This window comes from Porites lutea, chromosome 12 (assembly GCF_958299795.1).
Source record: "Porites lutea chromosome 12, jaPorLute2.1, whole genome shotgun sequence".
Classification (NCBI taxonomy): domain Eukaryota; kingdom Metazoa; phylum Cnidaria; class Anthozoa; order Scleractinia; family Poritidae; genus Porites; species Porites lutea.
In genome coordinates, this window is record NC_133212.1 from 2,188,132 (window position 1) to 2,210,970 (window position 22,839).

At 38.8% G+C, this 22,839-nt stretch overlaps 2 protein-coding genes across 2 annotated transcripts; both read left to right on the top strand.

Moving 5' to 3' along the window:
• The first annotated feature begins 1,100 nt into the window (after positions 1-1,100).
• LOC140921877 (receptor-type tyrosine-protein phosphatase delta-like) lies at positions 1,101-11,449 on the top strand. Its single transcript, XM_073371875.1, has 4 exons — positions 1,101-1,172; positions 2,573-2,665; positions 6,923-7,228; positions 11,124-11,449. The coding sequence occupies exons 2-4, from the start codon at positions 2,581-2,583 to the stop codon at positions 11,447-11,449; spliced, it is 717 nt and encodes a 238-aa protein (XP_073227976.1). The 5' UTR covers positions 1,101-1,172; positions 2,573-2,580.
• A 1,936-nt stretch (positions 11,450-13,385) lies between these two features.
• LOC140921878 (receptor-type tyrosine-protein phosphatase F-like) lies at positions 13,386-22,280 on the top strand. Its single transcript, XM_073371877.1, has 8 exons — positions 13,386-13,661; positions 14,179-14,472; positions 15,462-15,749; positions 16,462-16,609; positions 17,942-18,087; positions 20,091-20,293; positions 20,999-21,326; positions 21,847-22,280. Exons 2-8 carry the CDS (start codon positions 14,280-14,282, stop codon positions 22,278-22,280), a joined length of 1,740 nt encoding a protein of 579 aa, XP_073227978.1. The 5' UTR covers positions 13,386-13,661; positions 14,179-14,279.
• Positions 22,281-22,839: the final 559 nt, after the last annotated feature.

The window sequence follows — 22,839 nt, forward strand, 5'->3', positions numbered from 1 at the left end:
GATGGCACAGCAAATGTGAAATATTAAAAAACATTGAAAGACACAACTTTTGGTTAAACTATATATTTGCCTATCAAGTCTAATCGTACTGCACGACGGACTTACAAAATAGAGGAACGAACTTTTGGGACACCCTGTAAACCCGCTTTCGTCTGCATTCCATCGGCATATTAAAGGCTCGGGTTAAAGTTGTGGAAAAGATGAGTCGTTTTTCAACAGAATAGAAATTATTAATTTCTGTATACTTATGTCAGTTCTTTGAAAACTGAAGAAGTATGCGCATTTGGAACGAGATAGAATTATATAAGAGTGGTGAAAAAAGTAGAGCATCTGTAGCTAATAATTTTTACTTTTTGAAATACGGATTAGCTGCTCTCACGTTTGAGATTTATGCAACTGGCTCCCGAAAGTCAAACTCAGGGGACTGCTAACGCAGAGATGGTAATCTATTCGGAATTATAAGTAGGAAAAACCCCCAGTTTAAAGCCCAAACTAGAATAAGTCAATGAAATGGCAAGTCGTTCAGTAAATATGTACCCGGGACTTTTCGACCCAGCGGTATGATTGTTTCCACGAAGAAAGTTTATTCCTACAAAACACCTGCGTCATTCGGGTTCATTCCCAGTTCAGTAAACATGAATGACGTGTCTTTTTCTAAACTGAATATAGGAGTGTGACGTCTGGTCTAAAATTCTAAATCTCTCCATTCATCGTCAGTTTATTCATTTCCAAACTATTCAATGATAACAGTTTTTTGGAAAAAAAATAAACGATGGCTTTTTTTAAATCATGCACAGATGCTATTAATAGACACTAAAAATGAATACCCCCGACTCTAAAAATACTCAAAACCGCCCACCCTTAATATCAAACAAAAACTATAATCCTCTGATACGATATCAGTGATTTGGCAAAGACTGCCTTCTTATCTTTAATCCATTTTACAAGTGCGCTAGGATCAAAGATAGTTCTTTCAAGCAAATGTCAACAGAAAGAATGATCTAGCGGGTGAACGGTTCATTACCTCACGATTGGAAAAGTGTCAAAATGTCGAGATTTCACGGCTCTATGACTTGTACAGAAAATTGACTATTGATTAGAGCTAACAAGCAGCATAACATTCATTTGACTGCTAGTTGGGTCACAGAGAACAGTACCTCGCAGTTTCCGTGGTAAGTACGCTGCTTCCTTTTCAGTTACATGATCAACTACCTCTATTTTCTAAAGTGTATCTCAGTGCTCGTGGCTGAAGCAGCAGTCGGTTAATTGGTGATTAGGCTAGTGCTCTGAGCTCGTCTTCCACATAGCCATAGGGTAGGTTCGAGTTTTCGTTCCCAGAAGCTCACATGTAAGTTGTGTTTGCGTTTGCGTTTGCTGATGATTCTCGTCCCTGCAAGCGATTGTCTAAAGCATAAGTTTGGGGCTAACTGCTTGAACGGCAGAAATCTTAATGTGAGAACAGTTGAGGTTCACCTTGATTCTGTAACCGATACTAAACTACCTGGCATAAAGATAGACAACTGTTTTTAAATAACGGTATCGAATAAAGGAAAGCGACTTGGCCTTTTGAAAAGGACAGATAAATTTATGTGACTGAAAGCTGAGAAGTTTGTTTTTTTTTATAACTCACTTATCCAGCTAATACTTGACTACGGGGGTTATTGTCTTGGGGACATGAAGCAAACCGAAGCCGGACGTCCAAGACGTAATCAATTTACAGAAACGATGCGCCAGAGTAATCCTAGACAAAAAATGAGACACCCCCTCGGGGCCTTTATTCAGAGACCTTAACGTCATGCCCTGATTTGATAAAAGACAAGAACGCGCTTACAGCTGCGTCCAGTCTCGCTTGCCTGGAGATTAGATCGAGAAAGCTTAGGATAACTGTATAGGAATATTTTTATTCATAAAAGTGGCCCTGTCCTTTTGGCAGGTATTACCGAAGAAAATAGTACCGTCCAGCGGGACATCCTGAGTTTTAGCAACATTTGTTAGGAGGCATATCATATCTGGGTTTTTTATTGCTAAGGGGCATTCTTTAGGTTTCCAAAAGGCCAGGGCAACTAAACAGGAGTGTTTTTTTATTTTTTCGTAAAAAATGCCTTGTCCTTTGTCCTGTATTAGCTATTACCGCCTAGCAGGACATCCTAAACTATGTCAGCATGTATTACTACATGACATGCAGCGAAATTCTGGTAATCTTAAAGAATTTAAAAAATGCTCTACAAAAGCTTAAATTCTTCATACTAGCTTTTGACTTTTTATCTAATATTTGTAGTTAATTTTTTATTCTTCGCAACAGGGTTTGTAAAGATTTTCTGAATGTTCAGTGGTTTAATTCAGAATCGTTTTTTAAAAAATAGTTTTTACTTATAAATATATTTTAAACATTAAAAACATTAGATCCTTTGTAGTTATAGTTTTCATTAAACTCTTGTAAATCACGTGCTCTCTCGAACGAGTTTGCTGTTACTTGTTGCTAAGCTGTGTGACTTTAAGAACTTTTTTCGAGTCTTGACGTAGATTGAAGAAGATGATGTTGTTAACTAGTGTCATTTGTCTCTTTTCCCAGATTCAAAGATGAATGTTATGGGAAGTGTGATTACTGTTCTTCTTATGATGTTCTCAATGTTGATAAAGGCAAAACAGGATCCAAATCTTCAAGGTAACCCTAATCCCCATGCACTCCCACCCACTAGATGTACCAGCCGTTTCACTGCCCTACCTTGAGATAAAAAAAGTATTGTGAAAAGCGAATGCCACTTATGTTGATGTTAACGAACCTGCGGACCTGGGTGATGGTCGAGGCCTGTAAACAGCTGAGAGGAGATGTTCAATGCAAACAGGGCTGTTTTTTAGAGAGTTTATCGGTGCTCTTTTTATGGAATTATTCCACGTAAGTTTTAAAATAAACACTCATTCCCATTTATTTTGTTCAGAGTGCTTTGATGTTTTGATAAGGGATGGTGAATGGGATTTAGATAGGGACGTTACAAACAAAAGTCACGGTAATTCTTTAATGCCGTGTAAGATTGCAAATGTAGTAGAGTATAACTCTTGTGTTTCTTTGCTTCTTACTTTTTCGGCAGATTACGCCGATAATATAAAGCAGAAAAAGGAAGAGATAACGAAGGAGCAGTGTTAAACAATCAAAATTGAAGCGATGAAAAATGTTTTTAGCATATACGTGTTTTGACTACAAAATTATTGAAAGAATTTTATTTGGTGTTTGGGTCTATTACAAGATTTCTTACGATTTGGGGAAATACTTACTGTGTAAAGGAAAATGTCATAAAAGTAATTTGCAGGAGTTGCGTTAGCCATTAGTGGCATTTAATTCGATACATGTTTGTAGTTAAGTTTTATAAGCGTTCTTGTTGTTTCGCTACCCATGATTTTGGCTTGTGGGTTTAGTTAGTGATCGATAGAAAGTTTCTCCTAACATGAAATGTGGAGACAGGTGTTTTGTTTCTAATGGTTGGCAGGTTACATAAAAACTTTGTCTCCGTTTTTGAATATAGCTTGGTTTGACGTCTCGACCTTGACTGGTCGTAAGTTGGTAATTGCCAGGAAATAGTTCCTGTCCCTGTTTTGGATAAGTTCTGGCTTGTTTCTTTTGGATTCAGTCGAATTCATACTGTAGATGGTGTTACTTAAAAGTTGAAAGTATTTAAATAATAATAGTAAGATATTTCTTGGTCACATCATAGCTGTATTGATTCTTCAAGGTGTAAATGACCTGTAAGAAGTTGTTAGCCACCCGTGTTGTAATCGGACTTGTAAGGTTGCGTTTTTGGCATCGCATTGTTAATTCATAAGCAAGCTTAGCTAATCACATTCGGAGAAGAAGCTTGACACCTTATCTAGATCGACTACTCCGTATAAAGCCCTCCAACAAAGAGGTACCGGGATCGATGCCCGGGTTCTCCACCACTTTGTTGGAGGGCTTTTCGTAGGGGACTAGCTTACCCTTGCAACAAGACAAATTCTTCTGGCTCTCAAGTTGTTTATTCGCTTGTAGCTCCTGGCTTTACAATTCTCTCTCCAATATGGTTATCGTCCCCTCTATCACTATACTGTTGTCGCACCTTGCCTTTATACCAACTAGTAAACCCATTCTCTCAGCTCAAATTAATGCTTACGCAAGTCTACAGTGATTGGCTAGAAGTGACTGATCCGTATGAAACCTTCGAGGCATTTACCTAGTCAAAATGATTTTCTTCCTTAATTTTCACTGTTGAGATTGGGCTTTCCAGTCAATACAAAACAAGGGGAGCAATATAAAAATTACAAGGTATCGAGCGTTATATAGAATTTTTACAGTTCTAGTAAAGAAGGTTCTAAAGTTGTTGTTTGAAGGTTATTCGGAGTAGTCGATCTAGATGAAAATCTAATTTAAACTGACTTACAGTCTGAAAGAAGAAAGCTCTTGTAAGTGACCAATTTTGCGATAAATACCTGAAGGGTCTTATGCCTTTGTTTTTTAAATTCCCATAATTGACCAGCATTTTTGTTGTTATCATATTAAGGGTAATAGGTGTACTGATGCACTTAACATAAGCAGCAATGGTTCACTGACTTGTGGGCATGCATGTGAACTTTCCACAGAGATACTAAAAAAAAACCTTTCCAATACAATATTCATGACAACACCACTGGTAATTGAAAGCATATACTAAAAGCGTAACTTAAATTTCTCAAAAGGAACTTTCCTTAATAGCTTTGACAAAATGGTTAGTTATGAGACTCCATTCTAATACATGCAAATGACATCTCTATAGTTGTGACACTCTCTAGTTGTGACCACTGTTTCACTGTATATCATGCACTTATGTGTGTTTTGACTTTAATACTATTCTGTTTCTGAATGTTGCTATTTGTGTTTAGATGTACCTATAGAGGACACACTGATTACGTAATCACAACTCTAGACTACATATCCTTTATTCCAGCCAAATAGTCAAGCAAGCAGAATATGCCAGTGCATGTGAAAATCCCAGCTGACATGGAACGTTAACTTCCACACAGCTGGTGATTTTGATGCACAATCTTAAAGTAATATTATACAAGCTGATTACATACATTGTATTAATCACTTCTAGACTGTGAGTTCATGTCTTATCCACAGTGATACAACAAAGTGTAAATTGTTACACACTTCATATACCTTACATTTATAAATACCAAAAATGCCAAAAAAAACAAACAAAACAATAACAAACACATAAAAGGAGAAAAAGGTCATAGGATGTTAGAATTAGGACATGTGCTTTCAATCATGTTAAACAACAAAATAAGCTGAGCACCACAAATGTGCCACTTAGTATAGCTTTCATGCAAATGGTCACGCTTTAGGATTTCATCCTCAGACTCAAATGTTACAACCACCTTTTACACTTCACATGTACTTATAGAAACACAGTAGGGAGGGTTGCAAAGAAAGTCAGTTTTACAGCCTGGCCATTTGGGCAAGCTGTAGCTAGCATGTACTAGCCCACAAGTCATTTCAACTAACCCTAAACCCTTTTTGATTAGCAGGATTGATTACAATCCTTCTGTAATTTGAATTTCCCCCAAAAATTCATTTGCCCGTCGGGCATACACGACTTTCTTTTCAGGCTGAGTACGTCACCCTAGGTGGCAATTTTCACACACACTTATGCTCGCTCCACTCTTCATTATTTTTAACATAATCTAACACACTCCATTCTGAAAATCACAGGATTTGTTTGTGTTTACATATTAATGTGAAAATAATAATTATTATCATATGTCCGTCATATGAGGTAATCTAAACTAGCTTGTTGTGACACACAGCTAACTACTAAACTACACTGCATACTGTACACATTTTAACATCAAATGTCATGGATGTGAGCTCTGGTACAACACTCTGTAGATTCTTCATGGGATATCTTTCTCTGCTTGTATTTCTCTGCTGCATTTGCTAAGAGTTCAGAAGGTTTTACTTTCCAATTTTATTTTATACAAATCTCATTTTTACTCCTTTAATAGTGTTTAAGGGCACCCAATGAGAATATAGTTCAAAACCACTTAAATATAACATTGTTAAACGTATTTTAGTATTTAAATAGTAGATATAGGCATATTTTTATCCCCTAAAAATTTTTCATCTGTTCGGATTTCCTAGCTGAAAGTCTAGTGATCCGAAAATTATAGGGATCGAAACTTATCTTTTCGAAAATTTCAACCAGAAAAAAGGCTCGCGACAATTCTAGATGACCTTTTTTTGGGTAAAAATCCGTTAAAAATGGGCAATTATACCATTTTTTAGATGTTCGAAAATCCTAGGAGAGGCAGGCAAGCAAGAAATTTTACAACAAATGTTCCAAAAATTTTAGATCTCAAACCGTCATCCGAACAGATATTTTCCGAAAATTGACGTTGGGTGCCCCTGAGTGTTACTGAAATACATGTACTTATTGTTATTATTTACTCAAGTACTTGAGTTTTTCGGCGGCACACCGCAGTATACATATATTAAATTGATCCTGTAAAAGGTGAACCGTTAATTTTTCATATTTTCCTCCCCATGGAGCTATATTTTGTAGACAAAGGAAACTAAAATTTTCGGATTTCGATAATGTGATGGGGATCGAGAGTAATCGGAAAATTCTCACCGTCATTAAAGCTTTAGATTATGCATCTTTCTAAAATTTCGAGAAAATGATCCTGAAGCCCTTGTAATTTTGAAAAGGCTCAAGTTGCCCTAGGATGACCAAACAGATACTTGTAGTGTGGCTTAGAAGGCATTTCTAGAAATGTAAAATTACTTTGGATAGCCTAAAATTGGCTTTAATGTATTGTGGACGAAACCATCATTGGATACCGCCGAAAAAGCCCTCCTACATCCTGCTGATGAAAATGCCAACGATTTTTTATTGATTCTTTGTCTCCACAGCCCCAACAGCCACTCTCACGTCGGCGACAAATGCCGGTGTTGAGAGAAACACTGCACAGTTCGTATGTAAAGTTACTGGAACACCCACACCTAGCATTACATGGTACAAGGATAGCAAGCGTCTCGGCGACAGTAGACGCTATTTTTATGTCAAGTATCCAATCGTGAATGGGAATGGTGAGCTATTGCGTTTTCTAACTCTCCGGTCTTCAAGGCATCAAGGAAATTACTCCTGCAAGGCTACAAATACGATTGGCTCTTCGACTTCAAAACAAGCTTTTTTACAAGTTTATAGAAGAAGAGGAGGTAAGTCAAGAGAAAGTGGATTTTAATTCAAATAATTATGAATTAGGCCATCCCCATAAAATGTTTCGTTTCCCATCGCCCGACCGACCCATTTTTTGAAAAGTGAAAAAAAAAAATTAATTCCAGAATCACTTGTAAAGAAGCAAGTACTTTAATTTACAAGCACACGATCTTGTCTTATTAAGACCAATTGTCTTAAATTATCATCGATACTTCGTTCTTGTAGCCTTTTTAGACATTTGATAGTCCTGTTAATACACATCTTTTACCATCTGATTATATCTTGCAGACTAAACGTGAGATTTAATATGCAATCATGTGTTCATTCTTTTTTTTTTTTTTTTGCCCGACCGACCGACCGACCCACCTTCACGAGAGGGAGGGCGATGGGAAACGAAACATTTTATGGGGATGGCCAAACTGACTATGGAAAATAGTTGTTTATTAGTTACGTTCACGCGAAGTCCATTTTGTGCTGTACATCCCTCAAAGAAAAGTATGAGCCTATTCCCGCAAGTTCAGAATTTTTTTGGTTTTTAAGTTAAACAGTTCGTCAAAAACAGTTGACTAGTCCATGGACTGGGGGTCAATGTTTTGTTGACCTGCGATCAGGCGTTTGCGAAGATAAAGAATTGCACGCTAAATGTTCTGCATTCCATTGGAAAAAATTCCCACTGGATTTTAGGGATTTTTATAAAAGTGTAAAATATGTTTTTATACTGTGAGCTCTTACCTGTTATTAATTACCTAGACTTCGAGAAACATCAAGGAAATCTGATATGTCAACTACTTGTCCAAGAATACTTTTTTGTTGTTCGATGAAAATGGCAAAGTCTCTTGACATACCGCTGATCGTTTTCTTCGTGGCGCACGTGCGCAGAGCACAAACAAGCAATTTAGGAGACCACGTAATAAGGGGCAATTGCCGATTTACAAGCCACCGCGAAGAATTTTAACTTTTGATCGGTTCCGACAAATAAACTTTCGATACTACTTGTTTATTTCTAATCTCATTCTGTAAAAGCTATCTTTTTAATCTAATCCAATAGCAACCAAAGAATTCACTTCTTTTACAGACATTTTTGGCATTGTTTGTCGTTTATGTTTCCATTCTCTGTTTCGTCACTTTTCCACAGGCGGTATGTAAGTTGCTTTCTGCGGGTTCAATGTACCTATAGTGTTCTTAAAACTGCATAAACTTGATTTTATCTTTTGTTGCTTAAATTTCTCACACTTTTAAATTTTCTTAATGTTTTTTTTTCTATCTGTTTAAGTTTACGTTATAGTCGGACTTTTATTTGGTGATATATGATACAGAAAAACTTTTTCTCGACCATTCTAGGGAGTAAGTTTTTTACCTGTTGCCTCTTTACGTGTCGCATGATGAAAAAACAAACGCCAGGTTTTTGTTAAAACCATCACACGTTTTAGTCCATTTTAAGATAAGATGAGCTCCCGATTAAATCTCCTCAGTTAAATGATGCTATCTGAAGCCTGCTTTCTCCTGTTTTTTCAAAAACAAACAGTTTTGTTTTTGCTGTTTGCTTTTCCAGCCCACCAAGTTGGTATCAATTTAAGTACACATCCAGAGTTTAAAATAATAATACTAAAAAAAAGAGAAAGAGAAACGAACGAACTAACCAATAAAAAGAAATTATACAACTCTACATGCGGCTTGCTGCTCGTTTCCATCCGTTTAGAGCACACTGCAGAGGTGTTGCTTGTTATCAGGGAGAAGAAAGTTACATTTACGGGATCAATTTCCTTAAACACAATTCATTGTGTGCCTAACAGGAAACTGATAAGTGCAGTCTTGTTTAAAGTTGCTTTGGTTTTAGTACAAATATTTGTGAAGACTGCACCGATTGTTCCATTGTTTCTGCTGTGGAGTGTTTTCGACCCCTAAAGGTTATTTTAGCGATACTGCAAAGTAAGCAAAGAAGACAGTTCTTAGACTTTGCATTTCATTAATTGTTTGTTATAGTAAGAGAGATGTGATTTTTAATGAGTGGTGCGCATAGTAAAATCAACAGAAATGTACGCACCTTCGTAAGTGCAAAACCAGCTCAGCAGGCATAAGTTAACCCCTTTATTTAACCCTTTACGCTAATATGAAAATTAGAGAAAGACGTCTTCAATTTCCTGTTATAAAAATACACAAAAACGAATAGCAAAGTGCAAACGTACTGGTCGAGAGGTTTCGTTTGAATGGTAACACCACAGGATTTCATCCACAGAATCAAAAGTTGCAAAAAGAATTTTCCCTCCACGCTGAAATTTAGTCACACAGCTTAGAAGAGGTGTTTTTTCCCAGACGTAGTTTTTAAAGTGAAGTCGCTCGCGTTGCTGACATTCGCGTACCCGTCGTCTTAATTGCGTTCCCGTCTCGGGTAAACTTCAGTGGAAGTGTTCTTTATGACATTTTCTGAGTGCGTTATTGCTGAATTTCTTTTCATCCAGTATTTATTTTGTTTCTTAGCTACCATGGACCACACTTTTCTCTTAATCTTTTGAGCCTCATTTCAGACAAATATTGTTTGCAGAAAGTCCACCTATCAAGAGATAAGCTTCACTGTATTGTGAAACTCTTACAAATTCTACTCCGTGATTTGTTTTAACCCTTCTGGCATGACACATCTACATTAAAAACTAACTGTAAGAAAATCTGTCATTTGAAAAAATCATTTGAGAAAATCTGAATTTCGAGTCTGTGGATGAATTGCAATAGCTTCTCTCATGAAACTTCTTACGGCAGAACTTTTGCATGCGGCTATCTATTTCCAGCTCAGGGGCACCCAACGAGAATAAGGTTCAAAACAACTTAAACATAGGATTTTTAACCGTATTTTAGTACTTAAACGATAGATATAGGCACATTTTTATCCCCTAAAAATTTTTCATCTGTTTGGATTTCCTAGCTGAAAGTCTAATGATCCGAAAATTATAGGGAACAAAACTTACCTTTTCGAAATTTTCAGCCAGAAAAAAGGCTATCGAAAATTCTAGGTGACCTTTTCAGGGTAAAAGTCCGTTAAAAATGGCAGTTATACCAGGTTTTAGATGTTCGAAAATCCTAGGAGAGGCAGGCAAGCAAGAAATTTTACAACAAATGTTACGAAAATTGTAGATCTCAAATCGTCTTCCGAAAAGATATTTTCCGAAAATTGACGTTGGGTGCCCCTGCCAGCTGGGATACAAGTATAACAAAAAGCACTTTTTATGGAATGTTTTGATATCAAATATTGCATTCGTTTGCCTCGTTTTTTGTCTTTGAGCAAAAAAATCATAAAAAAACTCCAGCGGATAAATGCGACAATCAATGCTGTAAATGAAGCGTAGTAAGCGTGTCAACATAACCATCCTCAAACAATAGAATATCTAAAAGTTGTCGATGAATTGCCCCCTTAAATTTATGTTTTGATAATGAAAGAATATTAAGAGGAATAAAATTCTACGCCTTACAAGCGAGAGAAAATAGGACGCGCGCAATCTGGGAAAGCGGGCTTGTGTTTCGCGTGCAGAAACTTCACAAAGAAAAATAAGAGACTGCTCGCAGTCTATAGATAGGAGAGCGATGGGAACGCGCGAGTTGCGCGCCGGAATCATCTTTCGTGAGGGGACGCCTCGGGTAAGGGGGAGGTGGGCAATATACCACGCGCCCGTGTTTTCTTTGTGGAGGTTTCTATCTACGATGTGAAGCTAACATAACAACATCATATGAAAATTAACAGCTACACTATACTTTACCTCGTAAATAGAAACTTTGGGGGTAGCGGAAAAGGTGAGCTGCGCACGGGACGGCCGAGCAAAAGATACATTTTTCACGATTCTTCGGTGTGAATCTATTACCGTTCAGAATTCGTCCAAGGCTAACATTTTGATCTTTTTCTTGCAGCGTCCTCAAATGTGCCGGAAGGATTTCCAAAAGTAAAACGACATCCATCTCGTCAAGTAAAATATGTTGGAGGGACGGCGGTGTTCAATTGTACTGCGGAAGGTGATCCTGATCCCGCCATTACTTGGTTACGGGGATATGTCCCTCTGAATTCCTCAGATCCTAGATACACATCACCAAGTAATGGAGTACTGGAGATAAGGGATCTTAAGTTGGAGGACACTGGGAATATCCAGTGTATAGCTACAAACAGACTAGGATGGTACTACTCTCGGAGGACCGATCTAGTCGTTGAAGGTTTGTGTCGATTCATTAGGGTGGTTTAGCAACGACGACGAGGACAAAAATGAGAACGTCAGAAAGGAATAGGTTTAGGCTATGCCCACAGGAATTCGGACATTTTGGAAACCGCATATTCTTTATCCGCATTCATGTGGACGGTGCCTTAAACCGCTCCGGAGAGCGGTTTTAAAGCAATGCGATTTCGGCGTCCGGATTCACTGGTTTCGTGTAGATGGAAGGCCGTTTCGTGTAAAAAAAAGTAATAACAATATCCGGATTTGAATTAACTGGGCCTTAGGTAAGCAAAACAACAACTTTGCACGTGCAGTGAACTTTTTGATTCATTTCTTTGTCGTCACTGCACGACTACGACCTTATGCGGCGTTTTATGGAGGACGTAAACACACGACGAAGAATTTTTCTTTCTCTTTCTTAACTGGGGTGGGGTCGCCCCGATAATCAACTCCGCGAAAATTCACCTACATTTAACATATTAAGCGAGGTGAAACAAAAGCGAAATTCTCTGAAAAAAAAATGCGAATTCATTTTTAACGCTGACGTTCTTTTTATTATTATTATTTTTTGCCAGCGTTGCAGTCGGGCATAATAAAGATCGCTATCATCAGTAGTGTTCATGCTTTTCTTAAATTGAACGTCATTTTCCAAAGGACACAATAGCTTATCGACCACGTGATCGTTCATCACGTGATCATTAGTAGCTTTAATTTGAATGGTCACACCCCAGGATTTCATCCACATAGTCAAAAGAAAGAACAACCTTGTGCAGCATATTAAACAGTACCACAGGAAAGTACTGCTCAGTAGCTTTCATTTGAACGGTCACACTTGATGATTTCATCCACAGAGTCAAAAGTTAGAACCATCTTGAACAGCATAATAAACAGCGCTACAGGTAAGTACATTTACTACTCAACAGTTTTCATTTGAATGGTCAAACGCTAGGATTTTATCCACAGGCTCAGAAGTTAGATTTACAGCTGTATGCGAAGTTAACTTTAACTATGAGCAAAACAAATAGTGTCATGGCATGTGAAAATACTGATAAAGAGGTTGAATTTGAATTGTTGCACATAGGATTTCATCCAGACTCAAAAGTCACAACTTTTTTCTACGTCTAATGACAGTCGAGGAAATGATACAATTACAGTGAAACCTGTCTATAAGGAAGGCCCAAGGGACAGACAAAATTTGCTCGTTATAACGAGGTTTCGTGAAATCGAGGTTCTTTTTTATATATTTTACTATTATTGGGGTAAAGAAAATCGTTCGTTATATCGAGGACTTCGTTAAATAGAGGTTCCACTGTAGTTGATTCAGAGTGTATTGATCTGGAAACAAATTCTCCTATTTATTAAATAAAATTTTTGTAAAGTACTGTGTGGAGGATGTTATTGTTGATGTATTGGCTATAAGAGTTATTTGCTTGTTTTCAAACCAATGAGGATTAGTTTCGTAACAGCCAGAAAAAGCACACAAATCTTTACAAAATCACAAATTTTGGTGTTAATCGATAAAAATGTTAAAGACTTTACAGCCACTCAAGAACGTGAAAATTCATTTATAGACACGTTGGGGATTTTGAATGGCTGTATCTCGTTGATTATTGGCCCAATTAACTCCAAACTTGAGGATTTTGTAAAGCTTGGTGAGTTCTTGCTGACTTTTTAGGTCTTGTTTTCATAATCCAATTCGCCATTTAAGAAACAAGTGAAAAAATGGCCTGGTTAATTTTCGCCAAGACTTCTGGTACTGTCACTGAGAATAGAGAAAAAATTGGCCAATAGCGGACCGGCGCGTCCCTATCGACATCCCAGAAGTCTTTGAGAAAATTAACTTGGCCCAGTTTCCTTCTCGTTTCGAAAGTTCCGAATCCCATAATATGCGACTCGTCCTAGTCCCTCTCGGTTTAAAACTAGGCAATAAAAAAATGATTTGGGGTCCTTTTTTTTACAGCGATACCATTCCCTCCGACTGCACCTACTGCTTCTGACGAGACACCTGATCAGGTCACTGTGACATGGCAGTCGGGTGGCGGACCTGCTGCAGATAACTTTACTCTTTATTACCGAGCTAAGACTGCCATTGAATGGACCGTGGTCAAGGGAATCAAAGATCGTACAGTAACCTTGCAAGGTCTTAAGACTTACACGACATATCATTGTCGTGTTTTCGCTGTGAACGGGGCAGGAATAAGCAGGCCGAGTCCATGGTCTGAGTTCACTACTGCTGAAAAAGGTTTTTATTTTTTTATTTATTAATTATATGAATATGAAATTTATTCAGTTAGTTAAACAATATAAAAAAGCTATATCATAGCACGTCATGGCGCAAGGGTTTGGATTTATCAAGCGAGTTGATGAAGTGAATAAACCATTCTTTAAGAGGTGCAAAACCTGACGTTATCAGCGCTACCCATTGTTATTGCAATCCGATAAAGGCGACGCCAATGAAAACGTCGCAGAAAAATTGACTTGTCTTCAAATCCTTTCAAACTTGTTCGCGATTATTGCAAGTCGCTCAGTTACTTAAAAGAAGGGAACATTGGCATAAGAAGAAGGAAGGGGACTGAGTCCTAACGATGACGATGATGATGATGGTGTCTATGACGATGGTGACAAGGATGTGGATGATGGTAGTGATGGCTCTAATAATAATACTAATGATAACGATAATGATGAGTATGTTAAAGATGATGATGATGATGATAGTGAAAATTATTCACGTGTAACTTCTCGGCTCTTTTTTCTTACAGCTCCCGGAGGTCCACCGCGAAATATCCGGGCCTGGGGCGTCTCCGATACTTCATTCGGAGCGTCATGGCTGCCTCCTCTAGAGCTCAATGGCAGGCTCGAAATGTACCATTTGATATACTCCACGGACCTTGAAATAGACTACAGTCAGTGGCGATTTAAACCTGAGGCTAGCAATTATACTGTCGTCGAAGGATTGAAACCATTCACTACCTACTATTTTAGAATGGTGGCTTACACAAGAGTGGGTCGTGGCCCTCCCACGAAAATGTTTGTGGTGAAAACAGGGAAAGGAGGTTAGTAATAAGAGTGTGTATAGTCTACGGCACCACGAAAGTACTGCTCAATGGCTTTTATTTGAATGGTCATACTTTAGCATTTCACCCACGGACTCAAAAGTTTGAATCACCTTGTACAACATAATAAACATAATAAATCACCTTTGACGAGCACTTAAGTACTTTGCTCGCCTTTGCTAGCCCTGAAGAAAATAAGTAACTACTCGTTCGTAGTCCAAAAAACTTCAGTCTAAAAATCACAGGATTTGTTTGTGAAAATAATTATCATATGTCCGTCATATGAGGTAATTAGCGTGTTGTGAGACATGGCTTAACTGCTGAATATCACTGTGTAGCGTACGTGTTTTAACATTAGAAGTTATCAATGTGAGCTTTGGTACAACACTCTGTAGATTTTTCCTGGGATTTCTTTGTTCCTTGTGTTTGTAAACTGCATGGGGAGGTTGGTAGTAAGATTTCTGTATCGTCAATTATTTTGCAAAGCAAAATAAACAGTAATTTGTAAGAATTGCTCAGTAACTTCGATTTGAATGGTCACACCTTAGTACTTCATCCACAGACTCAAAAGTTAGAACCTCCTTGAAGAGTATGATAAAGATCACTGCTGCTACTGAAAAGCACTGCTCCTTTGATTTTTGGCTTTCAAAACCTCATTAATATAGACGCTCGCATTAAAAAAATCATTTAAAAAAATCGACAGTGCAAGTTTCTTTAAAACCAGTTTAATGAGCTTTAATTTGATATGGGTTTAAGGTATCAGCAGTTTAACCGGAACGCTCTGCGACACATACACGCGAGACATTCCTGAAGGTATCCGGCAACCTCAACGAAATTCATCCATTGTTCAGAAGTTACAATGGACTGCAACCTATGGTTTGACTATCCTGGCAAGACGTTTGAGCCCTATTTTTGGTTTCAGGCTTTGTTTCAGAACTTTTGTGGATGATCATTAAACATTTGAAAATCTTTTTTCTCTCTTTCTGCAGCTCCGGGTCCACCTGAAAATGTCGCTGTTACAGTGCTTTCACCAACTTCAATACAAGTCACGTGGCAGCCTCCACACTACAGTGGGAGCGGCATATTTGGTTATAAGATTCATTATAACAAGTCCTCTTCGGAAATGGATGAGACTATCGACGTAATGGACACTGTGTTAGGTTACGTGATTAGGAATCTCAGACCAAACAGGCATTATAAGGTCCAAGTTGCAGTCAAGTCAGACGTCCATATTGGGCCACTGTCGTTCGCCAAGGTCGTGCAAACATTGGAAGCCGGTAAGTATGCAGGGCAACATTTCAATGCCATTTACCTGTCCTATTTGTATCGCAGTGCAAACATCCTTGTATGTATAAATTATAGACACCAAGTAGGAATGTTTCGATCGATATGCAGACTCCCGCCGTGTATTTTCTTAACAACTGTGATTTGTCCTGGTTATAGGCGACACACTGATGGGGGGTAACCCTACGATGGACGTGTATCCCGTCCTGTGGGGAGTAGCAATACCCATAGGCATGCTTCATGCCAAGGCACCCGGTATAAGCTCCGACCGTTTGGGCCTTTGGCTCGTGGGCGCCTTTACCCCTATTATTTGTGTCAGTCTGCTTACAAAATAAATCGCCCTTTCGAACGCTTGCTAAAACGTCTCGAACGATTTAGCAACAGAACGGGAAAGTCAGTTAACGACGGCGCACGCAAATCAAACAACTGGCTTGAACCAATGGCAGAGCGAATACAGAGCGGTAAATTGAGCACCGGAAGTCGTGTTTAGTCCTTTCCGCGCGTTTTCCCGTCGTCAACTGACGTTCCCGTCCTGTTGCTATATCAGCCTATTAATTCTAAGAGATCGTTAAAGGTCGTGAAATTTAAAGGGTATTTAAGGGTACTTGTATCCGATATCCAAACCTCCTAAATAAGTTTTCTTTTCTTGAAAAGTTTGAGAAATTGTATTTAACCAACATTGCTTGTCAATCTTTTTTTTCCCAGCTCCAAGTGCCGCTCCCATGAACATTCAAGGTAAAGCTCTTTCGTCCACCAGCCTTCTTATCAGCTGGGATCCACCACCCCTGGACCATCGCAATGGACTAATTACAAACTATACAATCAAGTACAGAATAAAAGGAGAGCGCGCAAGGTACAATCTACAGTATCTACTGTTAAAGAGGCTATGCTATGTCACGGGGATATTGCTCTTTTTGGCCAATTTCCGTGCTAAAGTCAGTACTTAATGCCTTTTGCCATTCGCAAAATGTTCCTCTAGAGTAGAGTTATGAAGAAGATTTTAACCTTAAAGTCCCAATAGTGACCAACATCAGTTTTCTCCTAACAATATCCATACAATGTCAAGAGATTAGGTTATGAGAATTAACAAAATGACATCTAAGAGACAACGCTTTCATCTTTTATCAATTTCTCTCAACCCTTCCATGAAGGAAATGTTTCAAGTTCAAGTTTAAGTTTATTAAGAAAAATTGAGAAAATACAAAATATGATGTACCACTGCTCGCAGTTAGCTATAGCTATTCGAGGCGAGCAGTGGCTTGACACTTAGTAGAATAATTACAATAACAATACAATTAAAATACTAAGTAGAATTAATTATTATCGTACAATACATTAAAATAAGCTGAATACTAAATACAAAGTGAATATTAAAATTACAATACAATAACAATACTGAATAGAATTAATTATTATCGTACAATACATTAAAATAAGCTGAATACTAAATACAAAGTGAATATTAAAATTACAATACAATAACAATACTGAATAGAATTAATTATTATCGCACAATACATTAAAATAAGCTGAATACTAAATACAAAGTGAATAATTACAATTACAATACAATACGATTACAATACTAAGTAAAATTAATTATTGTCGTACAATACATTAAAATATGATATGTGATTTGTCCTGGTTATAGGCGACACACTGATGGGGGGTAACCCTACGATGGACGTGTATCCCATCCTGTGGAAATGTATAGAGATCAGTTTGGGGAATTTGTATGTGGATATTGGGTCTTAAAGGGTTAAACAAATTTCATCAGTGAACACTTACGATGATGATTTTTTGGGGATTTTTTCAGGCATAGCGTTAAAACTTTAAAAAATTGGCTCAGTTTTTTCATGTTTCAAATTCAAAAGGTGCGAAGACACCTTTTTTTAAAAAGATAGCAAATAACGTAATCGCTGGCCGAGGAATTAGAAGAATCGTGCGAGTACATCCGCCTCGCGAGAGAGACATATTCCCCCCTCGCGGCTGCGGCATTTGTTGGCTGAATAAGAACTGGAGATCTGCCTTATTTTCCGCTTTACTAACGCCATACAAGATTGTTGTTATTCTAACGAAGGAATACAGCCCAGCGCCTTCAAAACGCAACTTTTTTCAGTAACGTGGTGGTACTAACGGATTTTCTCGCTAAACATTGCTCGTTTTATTCCTTCTTGTCTTCCAGTTTTGTGAACGTTGACGGCGCTAAGACATCAATTCGTCTTCACCACTTAAGAAAGTATACTACTTACCTGCTGTGGGTTTCGGCAAGTACCTCCGTTGGAGAAGGGCCTATGTCTGAGAAACACTCTTATACCACTGCGGAGGATGGTAAGACTTCTTTTCTACTTTTTAACCCCTTTTTTAATTTGCGGAGGGGTGGGGTTGGGTGGGGAACATGAAGAGGATTGCTACCCTTAAAAAAACTATTTGCCGTTTTGCAGCGGAAAGGAGACAGTTACCCGGAGGGGTGGAGGGGAGGGCTAGTCCTAGTCCTGTATGTGCCGCTCCAAAGGGTATGGTTTTTGCGCCGTTTTGGTCTGAAAGCGGGTATAGACTTTGTCCATTTTGGTCTGGAATCGGGTGTGGTTTTCGAGGAAACTACGGGAGTGTATGAACGTATTTATCTTTTCAATTCCAAATGAGTAAGAAAGTGATAAGAAATATTCGTTGAAGTGGGTTTAAAACATCTTTGTTGTTGGCTTTCTAATCTAAGTTATGACATTATTTCTTAGAGGCCAGGTCTGAAAACGGGTCTGAAAAATTGCATTTTTTGATCTAAAATAGGGTCAGGATTTGGAGAACCGGGCGGCACACCCCCACCAAGAATTCCCAGGTGTACCCCCCGGAGACAGTTAATCTGTTTCGTACGTGTTTTCAGTGTGTTGTATAAGGAGAGCAAAGTGCATTAGTTATTTTGCGTCGTTTCTAATATTTGTGCTAATTGCACCTTCAAATGTCCAGTGGCACGTTCCACACTATTCTAGAAATTTGTGTAGAAAAATCTTTCTTGACTGCTCTTGAGTTTTGAGTACATTATGCCATGCCAACACATATCCTCCGAATAACAAAAGTCCCTTGTCTTTGGTAATTTGATTAAGACGATGGATTACGCTTAGTAAAACTCGATGACGTTGTTAACCTTCAACCCTCTCAAAAGTCAGTCTTTGAGAGACAAAAACCAGTTTTAACTAAGTCAGTTATTGAATTTCCCTATTATCTTAAAAATCAGTTTTTGACTTATTATCTAGGATTCATTTGTAATTTTCAAGTATTGTAAAGTTTTTGTAAATAATTGCGTAATTCAGCCTTTGGCTGCGATGCAGTTTTAATAAACAAACTATCTATCTATCTATGGTGTTCCGTTCAAAAGCAACCACTTCAGCTTTGGCTTCACTTGATGCTATTTCGTTTTTAAGTATTTTTTAAAACAGAACTGAATTTTTTTTTACATATTTACACATTTGTACGGGGGCACTTTCTTGTAGACTTCCTTTTTAACATTTTAAGGAGTGAAAGAGTTTAGCGTCATTGGTGTTCAGCATTTTATTTCTAAGAATGTAAGTTGAGCACATTGCCCCAGCTGTTAATTCAGATTTTGTCTTTGGAGAGTTTTGGTTTTCTCGCCACACTTTTCCCGTTGATGCCTCACAAGTCCTATTTCAATTTTATTTCTAGTAAACTTGCCAAGTCAATTCCAGTCAAAATTCCAGTCAAAATAGGAGAAGTTAGATTTTGTTATTGGAAATTAACTAAAGAAATAGTCTGAGCATTGTCCAAAATGCAGTTGATCTTGTCAAGGTTTTTTTTACCTCAAAATTCTTGTCATCCTTTTAAGAACATTCTGAGACGAGCCTGCGGAAGGAAGTTGAGAAATTTATCAAAAAACTACTACAGTTAAATTTGTTGTGGTCATGACACCAAACTGTCTGTTTTATTTTTCTTATATTGTAGCCAGCTGGCGCCAGTTGCACAAAAGGCGAATGATGCTATCCATTGGATAAATCTCTATTCTTTGGATACACAATTGTTTCCCTGATACTCAACTGCTAGTCTGGCGGGACTTCTAGAAAGTGTAGTGGTTTATCCCTGCCTCGTACCCAGATGTCTCTTTCTCTCTCGATGAAAATTTGCGCTCAAAGAAATGCGGGAAGGAGTAAACGGGTGAGACGTGCCTCACTGACCTCTCTTCTTTCTTCGTCCCATGGTCCCTTGCGCTTTGTCACCAGAACCTTCCTTTCGCGGTCACCTCTGAGTGAAAATGAAGCGCCTGAGGTGAACACTATCCTGAAGCATTGCCGGAATCTGATCATTTATAATCTGTTTCTTTCCAGTCCCCAGCGGTGCGCCTCGTCAGCCAAGTGCCAGAGTCGTAAATTCTTCTGCAATTGTTGTCCGCTGGTCTCCCCCATTGCAGAAGGATCAGACTGGCCGTCTCGAAGGTTACGTGGTATATTATCTGAAGGTCGACGACCTTGGTAACCAGCTTTACCCGCGTCCTGATTTACAAATCGATTACACGGCGAGGGGTGACTTGGTATGATTGTTAATGTTATTATACATTGTGCGTACTATCCGTCTTCTCATTTATTAAGAGCTAAACAGCGAAAGAGTCGGTTTTTTCTTCAAAAATGTTTTTCAAGCCGGGCGTCCCGCATGACTGAATTTTCGCGTGAAGCGCGCGACCTTTACAAACCCTATAAATTCCTGAGGCGTGAAAATACCGCGTCTCTCCCCAGTTTCACTGACTTTTTTTCACCCTCGCTCCAGGATGTTTGTTTGACCACTCCTGCTTCGTTGACCGACGAAAAAAATACGGGCTGTTTTGCAGTCTAGTTAAGGGGCTACTGTTAAGTTTGGAAATCAGCGCTTCTTTCAGATAAGGTAGTTATCTGCTATCTGCTAGTTAGTATTCCTTTCTAGGTTTTGCGCTCACTACATGATTTCTAATAATATTGACAAGCTGTAACTGCTTCCGTGGGACGGTATTCCGGATATCCAAAAATCTTATCCCATAATTGTTCATAATCAGTTCTATTAGATTCGCATATTTTGTTCAGTGCGCTGTTGTGTTTTCCACGTGATGTGATTCCAGACTCTTCACTTTGTCAACAGTCTGTGTCATTCGAAATGTCCATGCTTTGACTGGACGTCCGTGTCGTGGCTTTCTTATTGATTTTTTTATTTAACTTTTTTTTATTACGCTTCTTTCATTAACGATTTTCTTGTATCCACTGTACAGGCGATAGTACTGACTGGTCTCCAACCAGATCAAACTTACCAGATCCGAGTAGCAGCATTGACAAGGAAAGGAGACGGACCACAAAGTAATCCCGTACTTGCCAAAACAAAGCCTAAACTTCCAAACCCGCCACACGTGTATAATATGCCCTCCTCTTCCCCCTCGGAGGTGATCATACGCTGGAAGACTGTAGCTAGAGATATTTTGTCGTTTAAGCTGCGATACGCCAAGTCATTACAGCGAATGCGCGCTGGAGATCAAGCCAATTTGAAGATGAAAGAAATGACTTTTCTTCCTCGCACAAGTAACCACATATTCAAGGGATTAGGTGAGTTTTACATGTTTAGTCTTAGAGTCTTAAGTTACTCACCGTTTTCCAAAAGATATTTTCATTTGAGTATCTTTTAACAGGGCTATGTCATGCTCATCAGATTTGACTTGAAGTTTTTTCGCGTATTCTCAAAATATAGACTCCCCGGAATTCTTCATTTTACCATTTTTCATTGAAAAAGTTAGCATTGTTATCTTTAGTGAAGGAGGTTACGCACTCTCCCGATCGCTTCCCTCATTGGGGGTTTAAAGGATTTAAGGGCTGTGTCACGGTTGCGCGTCCTTATTCGCAATGGAACTAAATTTAGCAAAGTAGTTTTAAGGGTAGTTTCCACTGTCACGCAATTTATACGTCCTTCCGCGTGTAGAATTTACGTGCGTAAATAAAATAGAGGCGATGCGCGAGAGGCTGCGTGTTAACATAAAGGTTGAGCGGGGTTCAACTTTCTTTCTTTTCCTCTTTGTGTCTGTGTGAAAGACAACTGCTTCTGTCTGAAGGCGTAAAAACTATTTTCCAGATCCTGGCGTTTGGTACCTGTTCAAAGTATCCACGGAAACTAAAGTCGGCTGGTCTCCAGAAAGATCTCTATGGGTCCAAATCCCGCCAGGACCCCCCTCCGGACCTCCTCTTGAAGTACGAGCTTCTGCCCACTCATCGACAAGAGTTCGGGTCACGTGGAAGGAACCTGACGAGTGGAAGAGAAACGGACCACTTGCTGGTTACTCCGTCGTTTACAATCCTCTCTATCGTAGAGTGAAAGCCTTGGTGAAAAATGTCACAAACCCAAATCATACACGTACGATGTTAACGAACTTAAAGATGTTTACAGATTATGAGATTCGCGTCCGAGCCCTTGGAGTCAAGGGCCCTGGTCCTTTGAGCCCGTCTGTTGTAATCAAGACCAAAGAAGGGTGTAAGTATGAGATCAACGGAGGTGTCTGGGTGAATTGACCACCTACCCCTCCCTTAAGTCAACTATAGCACTCAGTTCTCACTCAGGGTAAAATTGTGACTTGAGGGAGGGGTAGGTGGTCAGTTACCCAATTATCTTGTATGCTTAATGAGCCAAAACTTGACTTAATAAGTGATTTTATCGCCATCCATAACACAGAAAATCGGAAAGACAGGCGGTGCGCAAAGGCGTCTACCTCTCGAGCAAGAATACTCACCGCTAGGTTTTTATCCTCCGCAGTAATTTTTCTGAGAGGTTTAAACTCCTTGAGGCCTTGAATTCGAAAGTGGATTTCCACCATTGTCGACCCATAAGTTGGGGTTCAAGTCCTGTAGGGTCTTTAAAATGATTCGTTTCTTTTCCATTTCTAATACAAACGTTTTTTTATGATGTCCCGTAAATTGCCGGTGATTTTATCAGCGCCACTGTTTCTGTTAAGTATTTGTTTTAAGTAGACGTAAAAGGGCGTAATTGTAACAAAAGGCGGTTAATGTAAGCTCCCGACCGTCACGCGAAATGTCACACATCTCATTTCGGTGTCATGCAGAAAAGGTTGCG